The sequence below is a fragment of the Malaya genurostris genome, chromosome 2 (genome assembly GCF_030247185.1).
Source record: "Malaya genurostris strain Urasoe2022 chromosome 2, Malgen_1.1, whole genome shotgun sequence".
Classification (NCBI taxonomy): Eukaryota; Metazoa; Arthropoda; class Insecta; order Diptera; family Culicidae; genus Malaya; species Malaya genurostris.
This window is the reverse complement of record NC_080571.1, coordinates 246,208,959-246,223,185: the sequence shown is the minus strand read 5'-3', so window position 1 is coordinate 246,223,185 and position 14,227 is coordinate 246,208,959. Positions and strand designations below refer to the sequence as shown.

The following is a 14,227-nucleotide window of genomic DNA, read 5'->3' as shown; positions in this document are numbered from 1 at the left end:
TATTATTTTCATTATATCTTTTATTTATTCCCGGTTTCAAACTTAATTGTTCACCGGGGATTTACACCTACATTTTTCAGAACATAATTTCTTTTTAGAAAGAAAACTGTTAAATATGTGCAAAGAACTCGGCTCTCAGAAAGTTTGACTATTTAGTTACAATATTTATAGTTCCAAACGTTTGATTTTTTTTAAATGCAGACACAAGCTACTAAGGCAATTAGATTTTAGAAAATTTTCGACATTATTAGACTTTTAACTGCGGAAGTCGGATCCGAATTAAATTCAATAGTTCGCTTTGCTATTCACGAATAACTTTCCTTTTCCGTGAGGGCGTGAGAGTCGACTCAAACAGAAAACGAAAAATGTGTACGAGAATTGTAGCGAGCGCATATAAACTGGATGTGCTGTTTGAAATTTCAATGCACCGCATCTTCTTCTGCGTGCGGCTCGTGATTGCAACATCTACATTTCCAAAATTGGATTGAGCGTAAAAGCACATAAAGGAAATGATTGAGATACTTCTAGAAGTTTACATGAAATTGTCCTTTTAACTGTAGATATAAATTTGGGCCTCAGTTACTTTTATAGCAAGTTTTGTGGTAAACAACGACATTAAGTTAAAGAATTCAAAATATACTGACACAAGCTTCTACTTGATGAAAGATACGCTTTAACCGAGTTTTAAATTTTACAATGTAAAGTGACAGTTTCAACGTGTGTAAAAGTCGCGAACTTCTGGTAGCTATGACCAAAATAATGTAATAGTTAATATGCTGTTTCTGGAAATAAGATAATTCTATGCATAACAGGAAGAAAATGATTCAGCAGATTATCAGCACAACCCTATATCATATAAGTAACCGTACTATATCCGATTTTTTTTTGGAATATATTCCAGGGTAATAGAAACACCATACTATTCATATATAGAAGAGAACTTGATATGTATGGAAAGCTTGAGACCACATTACTCAAGAAAGACATTATTACATAACTTGGGGAATTAAAACTTTTTTTCTAAATAAAACAAAATAAACATTCGAATCTGTTACGGGCAACCATGCTGCATTCCACGCTTGGAAACATATTTTTTTGAAGAACCGGAATTTTTCATTCAGTTTTTGCATTCAAAGCTTTGTTGTACGGTACCTGAAAATAAGATGTTTCTGGATGATTTTTGCCTTGCAAATTCCGACTCCAAATTTTTCACTCAAGGTTTTTATTCGATTGGTGGTTCAACGTATAACGAACTTAACGAGCCAGGTTTTGTATGTTTCATTCCTGACTTGAAAGAATTCTTAGTGTCCGTAGTATTGCAGCACTGGCCATGCAAAAATCCCGTAGACTTACAAGTCGACTGCAAAGCTAACGCTAACGAGTATCGAATACGGAATCTTTGATTTGAACATATCTTTCGCTACGAACATTTATTTACCGTTAACATATAAATCTAAAATCTGATTCAATTGGCTTTTACACTCTTATATAAGGAACGATTGCGCCTTTACTATCCTGAAGGAAGAGATAAAGAGGATGAAAATAATGCTCCACGCACATCAGTACGCGCATACACTATGAATGTTACAGCCCACAAACCGACCGCAAACTGCCTGAAAGGAGCACGCCGAACTGACTCAGCTATTAAAAAACATTGCTCTTTAATTAATCGATCTATCAATTCATAGAAGATCGACCAAAATATAAAAATTAACTTTCATTAAAACCAAAGTCCGTTCTTCAATCCGTTTCGTATTAGGAGTTTCGTATATTATTAATTATCAATTATATTGTTATCAATGCCCTACCAACGGTGATTGCTATGCGCAATGATCAACCGCTGCGCAAAGCAATCACCAAAGGCAAAACTAAAACCCACATGCTTGCCTCGAATCTTCATAGCAAACCAAGAGCAACAAATTTGAACCGCACCGGTTACTGTCGCAGACCTGGTCAAGGGAGAGTAATATTTTGCTCTCGACAGAAACAACGCAGTGACTGATACCCGAAGCTTACTGTCGCAACAGCGAGAACTTCATGCTTCTTCGGCTGTCGTGGACCATGACAAAATGTCTTACGATGGAATGAACTGTCGAACGAAGTGAATGACGGCAACGTTGGCTGTACAGAACTATTTGTCTAAGGGCTGTCGTGATGAAACCTATCACAAGGCTGTCATGGAAAGAGTAGCATGACATCCTCAATAATAATGTCGCGCGGCGGTACATTTGGGAAGCCTGATCCAGACGCACGGTGCAACTACAGTCTCTACCTGAAACAAACACTAACGAGTACTCAAAAACAGACTTCAGTTCAGCCGAACACATATTCCTCGAACACAGAACCATTTTCGATGCGATATCTCCGATAGTCAAATTAAACATGATGCCCCAAGTAGCAGATAATATAAGTATCAATCCTTCAATAGATGAAATATCATGCTCCAAACATAACATGCATCCCATGCGTATGAAACAGCAAGTTCTGTACATAATGAACGGAAAATTCAAAAACAGGAAGAAAATATTCACGGACGCATCTAAAGATTCAGATCAATGTGGTATAGGAATCTATTTTGAATTCTCCAACCAAAGGATATCACGTCACCTGGAGAAAGAAACAAGTATTACAAGCTCTGAAATTATCGCTATACACTCAGCAACTCAATTAATAGATGGGATAAAAGCCCCACTACATCATGATAAACAACGTTAAGAAACACCGAAAGAAACCCATGGTTTATGGATGTATGCATAAAAGGTTCGGACATCAGGCTTCTGAACCGGCTCATGACAGGTCACAATTTTTCAAAATACTGGCTGGGAAAAATGAAAATAGTGGATGACCCTCTATGCGAATTATGTGATGAAAACGAAACAGCAAAACATATAACATTGCCCACGATTTAATAACACACGCAATAAATTCAAATTCGACTGCAAATATCGAAACCTGGAAGAACTATTTAAAACTAATGATCTTAAAATATATGCGGAAGTGCTCATTTTCTTACGAACAGTAAAAATGCATCTCTGAAAACAAAAATTGAAAAAAAAAGGCAGGTGGGTAATGTCAGAGACATAACTGGATGTCGTGAATACAAAATCAACTAACATGTTCCTTAACACTTCCGAATATCAATTAGTTGATGAATTGTATGAATTATGCAAGCATTCCCCTTTTTCACATTTTTCGCAAAAACAAAGGAGGCTTCACTTGATCTCGATCACTGTGAATTTCACACAGCGAAAAATGCACAAATCTAATCAAACTGTTCTAGATTTGCACTAAACTGAGAATCATTAGCTTCGATTTGTGAGCAAGAAATCCTAATTTGTAAAGAACGACTTTTAGAGCCATTAGAACGACTGATTTTGTGTGATGCTCTCCACCGTTGTCCTCTTTTCGTTGTTTTTTCACCAATGCAAACGACTAGCAGCTGTGACGTAATCGTTCTTGTCGGAAGCGAAACTAGCTTTGCACCGTTGTCCTCTTTTCGTTGTTTTTTCACCAATGCAAACGACTAGCAGCTGTGACGTAATCGTTCTTGTCGGAAGCGAAACTAGCTTTGCAAACGACACACAATACATCTGCTCGCAGTGGCGATAGAATCCAAACTGATTCAATTTTTGTTAAGTGGTTTCTTTTTACGCGATTCCGTTTGTAGCTTTTTCACTAGTGGGCGGTCCTAACGGCTATAAAAAATATCAGCATATAGAATTTTAATGTCGATTATTTCATTTCGGATTTGCATTTCATTGAAAGAAACTATCAGAGTGCTGTACGGGATTCATTCCTGTCTTTCAGAAGAACCAAATTGTGGAACTCACTACGATATTAAGCACTGATCGGAACATTTTTCTCGAACAATTTGTTGTACAGCAGCAGATATTTTGTTCTCTTCCTCAGAACGCGTTCTGAGTGACTGGTGTTGACATGGGTCGAATGAGACGAGTTTTTTAATAGTGTACTATTGAAATACTTCAGTACTGTTGCTATACCCGTTTAAGTTGAAAAATTTCGATTCTATTGGTAGTTAGATTATTACTGAGCTATGAGCTTTAAAAATACGAGAAAGGCAAACGCGCCTTATGAATTATCATCTTTGATACTCGTTTATACCAAACATTTCAGAAAAGTTTAATTTTGAATTATTTGAGATTATGTGACACATCTAAATATTTTTATCATGAAATTGTGATCATATTTCCGATGCCATGTAGCAAAAATTATGTCGATTCGTTAGATACAACAAGAGATATTCACGATCAAAAACTTATCACTCTCTCAGAGGGTAAATTTTGAAAAGGCTCCCCATAGTAAAGTAAGTCGTATTCACGACAAAAATTATAAAAGTTGACCGCAAAATATTGATAATAGGGCATATAGTCAAAGAAACTGGCCCTCAATTAGGAGCTGACATTTGCTCCGAAGTAGTAAAAAGAAGAAGAATAACAATACATTATCTTATTATATGCAGAAAACACTCAATTTTCATATTACTTTTGCAGAAAAGAAAACAAAAACGAATCGTTCCAACAAATTGAACGAATATTTCGTTTAGTATGTCGTTCAACAAACACTCAACGCATAACAAGATATAACCGCTTTCTGAGTGGGTATACAAAGAAGTGTAACATCGACGGCATTACATCCCATTTCAATTTCATTAACAATGAAATATTTACGGTTTACATGCATTTGGTCTTTACGTCTATTTTTTTCTATCATGACGAAGAACTGTAAATTTTCCGTTGTTTAATGTCAAATGTGTTTTGTGTGTTGTTACGCCGGAAATTTCGTACTCTTTTGATTCGTCAACTACATGAAGGTACGACGTTTTTATCTTCTATCATCTATCTATCGTGTCTTTACCTCAGCACCGTATTGAATAAAAATCACACAACGATGAAAGACCTTCGTGCCTATGCTGTGATTCTGTTTTCTTCAAAGTGGTTAAAATCTTGGATTCATGTCTGCTCGAGATCGATGGACTTGCTTGTGTTTTCAAAATTGAGCTTCGGTGTAGGTTTTGGTTTTCCTTATCATGTGTACGAAATCGGTGTGCTTTGTTCGTAGAGGCGGAGCGTTTATAAGACGGTTTGAAAGCGGAACATTTTAAGGAGTGTATCGAAAAGTAGTTAGCAACATTGATTATTGAATAAAAAGCGAAAAAAAAACATATTTTGTCATCAGTTTTCGATATATTGTAGAAAAATTACATTCTTATGCATTTCACTAATTATATTGAAGAAAATCCTAGTTTCTGTAAAACGCTCGCACTTTGGACTTGACATTCTTCATTAAATTTGGCACAGTTACTTTTGTGACTTTCCTGGTGGCAGCTGTCCAGCTTTTTTTTAACTCCTGCATGTTTTGTGACACTGTACCTTCCTTCCGAAAGTGCCGCTTGACAATTGCCCAATACCTTTCAATTGGCCGAAAATCCGGCCAGTTCGGTGGGTTGATGTTCTTTTCCACGAATTGTACATTATTTTTTGACAACCACTGTAGAACGGAGTTGGCGTAGTGGGCTGAAGCCAAATCCAGCCAGAATAGAGGAGGAGCCTTATGCTTTCTGTACAGTGGCAGCATTCTCTTCTTCAAACATTCTTCCTCGTACACCTTGGCGTTAATTGTGCCATTCGTGAAGAAAATCGACGACCGCAAACCACAGGTACAAATTGCTTGCCAGACCAACACCAAACTTTTCCATCGACACCGTGGTGTCAGCGTCGTCTAGGTCCTGGTACACCGATTTCGTATAATATTGCGGTCCGGGCAGCGCTCGAGAGTCTTCCTTAGCGTAGGTTTCGTCGTCGATCAGGATGCATCCATCTTTATTCTGTAGAATCCGGTTATACAGTTTTCGCGCTCTTGTTTTGGCCTGAACTTGCTGTACTTGGGACTTTTTCGGCACCTTCTGTATCTTGTACGTTTTTCAGGGAGTTCTGAACTTTGATCCATTGAATCATCCCGATGCTGGTGATGAACTGCTTGGCCAAATCCCGCTTCGACGCCGATGGGTTTTTCCTATGTACTCAACCACTTTTAAGTCCCGGCCGGGCTGGCTGGGACCCGTTTTCCTACCGGATCGGGGCAAATCCTTCATGGAAAGGGTCTTACCGAACTTCTCGATAATATTTTTGACACTGTTGTGGTACACTTTCACCCGTTTTGCAATTTCGTTGTACGTAACACCACTTTCTGAGCACCAAGTGTGCAGAATTTTCTTTCGCGTTTCCGAATCAATTCGACTCATCATTGAAACGATAAACCGTACCAAAACCAATCGATTGCGCAGCTGTTATTGACATGCAAACAAACATGTCACCGCAAAACACGCTGCAAAAAATTAAGCCATTTCAGAGTAATCACTGTTTGAATGTTGCTAACTACTTATCGATACACTCCTTATAAGACGGTTTGAAATTTTGAACACTCATCACCTTGTAATTCCGAAACCGGAAGTCGGATCAAAACATTATTCAGAAATTTTGTATAAGACCATAAGACCGCTCTTTTGAATCTAACTTTCTGAAAACCGATTAAGCCATCTCCGAGAAAAGTTAATGCAAAAAATAAACGTTACAAATACACACAGACATTTAGCTTACTCGACGAGCTGATTCGAACGGTATATGACACTCGGCTCTCCGGGCCTTGGTTTAAAAGTCAGTTTTCACATTAGGCATAAACGTTTCTGATAGACAAAAATTGGGTAATTGTTATGATGCTAGTGCTCCTGCAGATTATACCATGGAATAGTGCTTTCGAGAGAAACTCACGGCGATACGCCTTGCATTGTGATTACAAAAATCAATTTTAAAATTAATGGAAATAGTTCTGGATGACCGCAAAGTGAGAGTGCAATAAAAATTAGTACTGAGAGAACATATCATAGTTTTTACTCAAGATTAAACAGACGAACGCGAGCATACTTCGGAAGCATGTTTGACTAAGCTGATGCAGATTGGTGTCGGTTGGTAACTGTTGACGATGCCTAACATAGATCCATTATTATACACCAGAGAACAGAATGATTAACCGACAATAGACTGATATCGGCACGAGTGCTCCGAAACGGTCTAGGGTGGCTAAATTGAGCGTAATGGTTATGAAGTTGGTTCTTTTAATTTGTCACGGTCTACTTTTTGTGGACTACCTTAAAAAAGAAAAACATCATCAACAGCAAGTAGAGGTGTGCATTATTGGAGGGATTGAAATTCGAAAAAAAAAAATCGGGTTTTCAAGACAATGCGCATAGTATAACATTTATTTTGCAGTTCTGACCGCTACCTCGGGAACTTGTTCCGAAATCGAAAGCCGGATTTGGTTAAAACAGCATAGAAGTCTATGAAATCATAAGACCTTTCCTTTCAAAAAAGCACGTTTTGTAGTTTTTGACCGTTACTAAGAAGGTTTTTCTGTTGTTGCATCATCACTCCTAATGACGAATTCAAATTAATATTCAACGCCCTGACCTGAGATATAAGGTACAAATTTCAAACAAATTCCGGCTGGGTTGAAAAGTCTATACACTAGAAAAAAAAATCTTCGAAAACATGATTTTCAAAAGTCTTCAAAAAGATCTGCAACTGAAACATGGCTGCAGCTTATTTTAGAAATCTGCTGATTTACAGACAAATCTGCAGATCTGGCATCTCTGATCCAGACCTGGAAGTGGAGCCTTAATTAAATTGAATAGAATCATGTGAAATTACAATTACTATGCATTTGTTATAAGCGGTTCGGCCATCTGTGCGACAAATAATCAACCAATTTTACCAACTAGAAGAGGTTACTAAATAGTTTCAAAATGTGCTCCTTTTTACATCGTCAATTATTAAAACACACACTTGAAATTGAAGGTTTCAATACTCATCACTCAGTAATTCAGGAACCAGAACTATGGGGCTGTAAGATAATAGAAACGTCGAAAATTCGATCCCTTTCCTTTGAAAAATAAAACTTTCTGCTTTAATCCCTCACTATCCAATCCAAAATATGTGACTACTTACTTAAATTGCAAATTATTTGAGCTCACCCAAAAACATAAGATACTGAAGGCACACCTAGAACTAAACACATAAAGAACGTGTCTGATGTATCTCAATTTGAAATCATATATAGTTTCCAAGTTCAATTGTTACAGATGTTGACTAAAAACTGCAAATTTCGACATAAAAATTTGTACACCCATACCTCCGTTTACGAACACTTTTTATACGTTATCTCTTTTTACGTACCTTTTTTTACGAACCAAATCCCAAATAACGTAATCTTTTTTTACGAACCAAATCCCAAATAACGTAAACTTTTTTTACGAGCCTACTTCGTAAAAAAAGGGTTTTGGCATACATCGAAAACGATTTTACGGGGTTTAAAGAGTAGATTCCGGAAAACGTTTTCCGACATCTACTCATCACTCCCGTTCCGAAAATATCCATATTGTATGGGTTTGCAAGGAATATCAAGAAACCGGAAGTCGCCATCTTGTATTTCAGAACCACCTCAAACATTGTTTTTTCGACATCTACTCATCAATTCTGTTCCGAAGATACTCATATTGTTAGGGGTTTTAAGCAATCGCAATAAACCGGAAGCCATCATCTTGGATTTTGAAACGAGCTCAAACATCATTTTGTTGCACTTACTCTTCACATCCGTTCCGAAAATAACCATATTATGCACGGTTTCCACATTATTTACACAAAACTTTTTTTACGAAGTAAATTCCAAATAACGTAAACTTTTTTCATGAACCAAATCCCAAATAACGTAAACTTTTGTTTACGAACCCCCGTTTAGTTCGTAAATGGAGGTTTCTGTGTATGACTTGGAAAGTAATCATCAGATCTGAAAACAAAAACAATAGCGTACATACTTTCGGAAAGACCTTTCATTTTAAACTAGCTTGACCAAATCGGTTGAACCTTCTCTGAAATCCACACCTCTTTATTTTGCACATACATACATACATACACACACAGATATTTGCTCAATTTGTCAAACCTAATTGATTAGTAAATAAAACTCGTCCGACTTTTGGTTCGGGAATTACAGCGCGATAAATGAAAATTTTTCAATTTCATCACAATTTTTTCAAAATTTATGGCGAAACGAGGTGCAACTTTTTATAAAATTTACTGGTAAATTCATCTAGTTGCAGGCACGTACCGAGGGGGAGGGGGGGGGGGGTGGATATGGGTGGTATGTTCCCAAGAGGCTCTGGTATCTCCCGAAATCAGAAACAGAAACAAAAACAAAATGTTTGATACGAAGCGAACAGTGTCAAAACTAAATAAAATGGAAATTAAATACATACGGGGTAAAATAATCGACAATAATAATAAGACACTTAATTGTTCTGGATGACTGGAAAGAAAAAGTGCCCGAGAAAGATATCCTGCTGCTTGATTTCGCACATACTTATGTAGGACTAAAAAAACTAGCGCAAGTGCACTTCGAGTACATGTTTGGCTGGATACATTATTATACGCCAGAGAAAAAAAAATGATTACCCGACAATGAACCATTATTAAAATCAACGGTTTAGTGCTCCAATTACTTGCCTATCCACCTTGTTCACCTGATTTGGTCTTCTCGAAATGTTATCTATTCTCAAACCTTAAGTCATCTCTGAGAAATCGATGTGAGTTTCACATCGTGAGTTTTTGGAATTTTAGATCGCTACTTCTGGAATACCTGATACCGAAACCTGTATAACCAAAGTAAGTTTGTATGGCCATCAACCAATATGACCTATAAATTAAGAAGATGTTTTGAGTTCTCCACGAATTGAAGTAAGGGATCTATCTCGGACCACTTCTCAAAATTCATTACAAGTCTTGTGGATTTCTGTGCTCTAGAAATGGACATATACATGTGGGATCGAAATGGCATTACAGTTAACGTTAAGAAATGTAATAACCTTCTCTCGGTTATAGTCACAAATTTCATTTAAATACCTAATAACCCTGCGTACGGGCCTGTCTAGTTGGCAGACCTTGTTAGTTGGTGGATATATGAATTAACTTTGGAACTACTAGTACCCGGTTTCCGCTTCCGAATGCACCGGTATTAGTAAAGAAAAACTCCAAAAACCGAACTCATTTCGATTTTTCAGCAACGGGTAAACCTAATAAAACCGATGGGTTCAAATTAAAGTTCTCAGTGTTTTATAAGATACTGTGCAATTTAATCCAGATCTGACTTCCGATTCCGAAATTAAGGAGTGTATCGAAAATAAGCTATCCACATACATTTGTGTTGTACGCATGTATTTGTGATGTTTTTTTATGCTCAGATTGAAACTCTGCGTTTTCAAAATGTCGCGTAATGAAAAGGAAATAAAAATTAAGGTTCTGGACACATGGCTAAGTGAGAAGGGTATTACTATGCGAAAATTGGCGAACGGTTTAGAATTCATCATGTCAGTGTTAAAACCATCATTAATAAGCTTGGGGAACACTATTGTTTGGATAAGCTACCAGGAAAAGGCAGAAAACCCGGTTCTTACAACCCGAAACTGGACCGGTATCTCTAATCATGAAGAACAAATCAATGTCAAAACGTGATTTGGCCAGCAAAGTGTGTCCGAGTGTCGGAATGATCCAGCATATCAAGAGGCAAAATCACCTGAAGACCTACAAGAAGCAGAATATCTCGAAAGAAAGTGTAGAACAGAAGAAGCGAGCAGCAACAAGGGCCCGGAAATTGTATTCGCGGCTTCTGCAGTGTCCGGATGCATGCGTTTTGATGGACGATGAGACTTATGTAAAGGAGGACTCAAAAACCCTTCCAGGTAAAAAATACTTTACTGTTGTCGTTGGGGAGGATGTGAGCGATGAGGACAGGTCGATTCAAGTGGAGGAATTCGGTCGAAAGGTACTGGTATGGCAAGCAATATGTTACTGTGGTTTGAAGTCAACCATTTTTTACACTACCAGAACTATAAATGCAGAAATCTATGGATCTGAGTGCCTCCAGAACAGATTGCTGCATTTATATATGAAGCATAGTACACATTCACTGTCTTCAGCGGATTTGGCCACTCTCAATTGGCTTGCGGAAAAGGATATAAATTTCGTTGGGAAAAATATAAATTTACCAAATTGGATCTTCAAGACGACTGGTAAGGCAGCTTGGAATATTCAGCAGTTTGAAAAAATTTGCTCTCAAGCGTCCAAAATATGCGAAGAGACACTTGTCCAGAGCTTGATGAAGAGCGTTTGATCAAAAGTTCGAAAATACGTGAAGGAATAACTTAAATCTCGTCCGGTTTTCATTATGCTCAAGATGAATCTCGTATAATGAAGGATCAATGTTTAGTTTGAATAAAATATCGTTTTTTATCATGATTTGAAAGAAAAATTTGTGGATAGCTTATTTTCGATACACTCCTTATAGGGCAATGAGTATCAAGACTGTCAAACTGTCATACAAAATGATGCAATATCGGTACGAATCGGTACGTGCTGGTACGAAAGAAGAAAACGCTACCGCCTAGCATACAGCGTGCTTTGTTCAATTTTGTATAGCGTGCAGATTTGCCACATATAAAACTATATTGAATGACACTGTTTACAAATTGAAAAGGTGATGGTGGTTAAACCTGAGAAAGTTTTTAATTTTATTCAAGTTTGAAATAATAAATCTTGACAGAATCCTCTTGTGAACATTTGGAAATATAAGTAATATGAGGAAGGCATCATTACACCACTAGGTTTATTAAAAAGGTTTTTTTTTTATATTTATGAAAACGGTAGAAAACGAAATTTGTATTTTTCATTTGGCAAAGTAAGCCGATGCCTTTCATTCAACTCGCCTGGGTACAATTCCCAACCATGAACATAGGGTCGCAAAGTTTTTCTGGCCCAAAGATAAAAATAAATAAAAAATAGAAAACATACACATTTTGACACAAACACGATTGATGCCAAACTGAATTGACTTATCGTCACCCAGCAAACTGACGTCTGTCTGTCACATGAAAATACGTTTACAAAGTCAATTCTTGGATCGAAATGAATCAATTCTGGAATTAAAATTGTTGGTTCATAAGATATTTAAGCTGTCAAGTTCAACCCCGTGTCCGGACTAGCTTCGGTCTTCCCTAGATTATATAAATTAATACCCAAATTGACTAACTTCGGCTATAGCAGCTTCCGCTTTCCAGTTTCCGTTTCCGGAAGATTCGGAAGTGGGGGTACTACGATCCTACTGACACCCTTCCAGGTCGGGGCTCGAACATGCGACCACTGACTTGTAAGACCAGTGTGCCCTATGCATTGAACCACCAATCCAGCCTGTCTTCTGAACGGAGCTCACTTCATTTTCGCCGAGCCGATTTTCACAAACTTATACTCAAATGATATACCCTATAGTCTCGTAAACTTTTCTTGAATTCTTTCCGGATCCGATTTCCGGTTCCGGAATTACAAGATGAAGGGTGTTAAAAATGTGAAACCGGAGAACGATCTTTCTTGTTTTTATTCAAAATTAAATGAAAAGCTGTCTCACTTAGTAATATTTTTGAAAATATGAGTAATAATATAAAGGCATCATGACACCACTCTGTGGATTAAAACAGTTAGTTTTTATTTTAAGAAGTAAAACTTAAAAATATGACGAAAATGCCCCTTCTTCTTGTTCATATTCAATTTGCTGTGTATATTACAAATATTTTCAGATGGCTCACAACTTTCTACTGATAGTAGCTCAGATTCTAAATTGTTACACGCAATCTAGATCTGAGTTTGAACATTGATAGAGAACTCACGAAAGTTTTCTATCGAAAAAAACAACTTTCTGGCCAATTCAATGGATTTGGCAAAATGGTCTTCTGGGAATTAGCTTTCAGTGAAATAATCTTTTGTTCATTTTTTTTTTCTTTTTCCACGGGATATCATAATGCAGAGAAATTCAACATGCAAATACGTCAAAGCGCATTGTAATATAATGCATTTACCATTGATTCGATGTAATTTTTGAATGAGCTAATTGCGTTGGAACAAGTCTGCATTGCGTTGCAAATGCCTCTCTCATCAGCATGTTCCAGCTAACTTCTGTGAATCATTTATGAAGCTTGCTGGTGGGTTGCCATGGCTCTGAAAGCCGCTGTCCTCTATTGTAGCCCAGGTTGCTCTTTTTACCGGAAGGCACCATTTTACTCTTTCTGTTGGGAATTTTCTGTAGACAGCATCTTTCATACTCAACAATTTCATCGGGTGCATTATGTTGCAACAGACATCTCAAGTACGCTACTACTTGTATATGGCAAACCTAACCTTTTCGTTTCTCTCTCTCTCTTTCTTTTTCTCCCTGCGCTTTTCTTCTTTCCATTTGTTTTTATTTATCCTTGCACAACCGGACTGCTCGGGCCGCCGCAGGAAATTAATTATGACTCACCCCGGGGCGGTGTGTCGGTGATAACGGAAAAAGGCGAAACAACCACCTCGTACCTGCTGATCCAGCGAGCCAAAGGTGCTGACTCGGGAAAGTACGTCTGCTCTCCGTCGAATGCCAACTCGTACTTCATCAACGTTCACATACTGAATGGTAAGTAATCATCCCGTGTGCCACCGGCACATTGCTGTTTGTTTGCTCAAATTATTCAAAACCAACAGGATAAAGCGACTGCGTTGCACCCGTATATAATTACTGACGCATTCAAGCAAATTCCAAAGCGGCGGTGCAGCTTCCACTTGAAACTTGGAACTCGGTTTCGCCGTGGTGCAGATTTGGGTGATCAACGGTTTTCCCACCACCTCGCAAACGCAATAGAATTCTAATAATGCGGGGAATTCGGAGCACATGACGTGTTTGCCTGGAAGCCGTTGAGCTTTAGTAGTGCCGTAATTTCTTTTTAGCTATATTTATGAATTCTGGCGACCTAATTGATGTTAGTTGTGAATAATAGAAGCAAATGTTTGCAGGAATTGGTTTGAGATTTTCAATATCATCGAAGGAATAGAATGCATAACAAATGTGCTTATGATTTTTCACTAGCATGTCAAGAACTGTGAAATTTATAATTTAAAATGCAAATAAATTTACGGGGGTATTCTCGGTTTCCGGTTTAAATAAAGAACCAAAAAAGAAGCAGATTATTTACAAGACTTTTACAAAAAGTTGTAAGGATTATTGTAATGTGCGAGTAAGTTTAAGTGTATGGGGATGGGGTGGCAAAGTGAGGATAGGGACAAGTGAGATATGCTTGATA

At 37.6% G+C, this 14,227-nt stretch overlaps 1 protein-coding gene across 1 annotated transcript in view; it reads left to right on the top strand.

Moving 5' to 3' along the window:
• Nucleotides 1–14,227, top strand: part of LOC131428530 (zwei Ig domain protein zig-8-like) — a 375,236-nt gene that overhangs the window by 338,157 nt on the left and 22,852 nt on the right. The window contains exon 7 of the mRNA XM_058592530.1: nucleotides 13,395–13,563. Coding sequence (XP_058448513.1) covers nucleotides 13,395–13,563 — 169 coding nt within the window. The remainder of the gene's footprint in view (nucleotides 1–13,394; nucleotides 13,564–14,227) is intronic.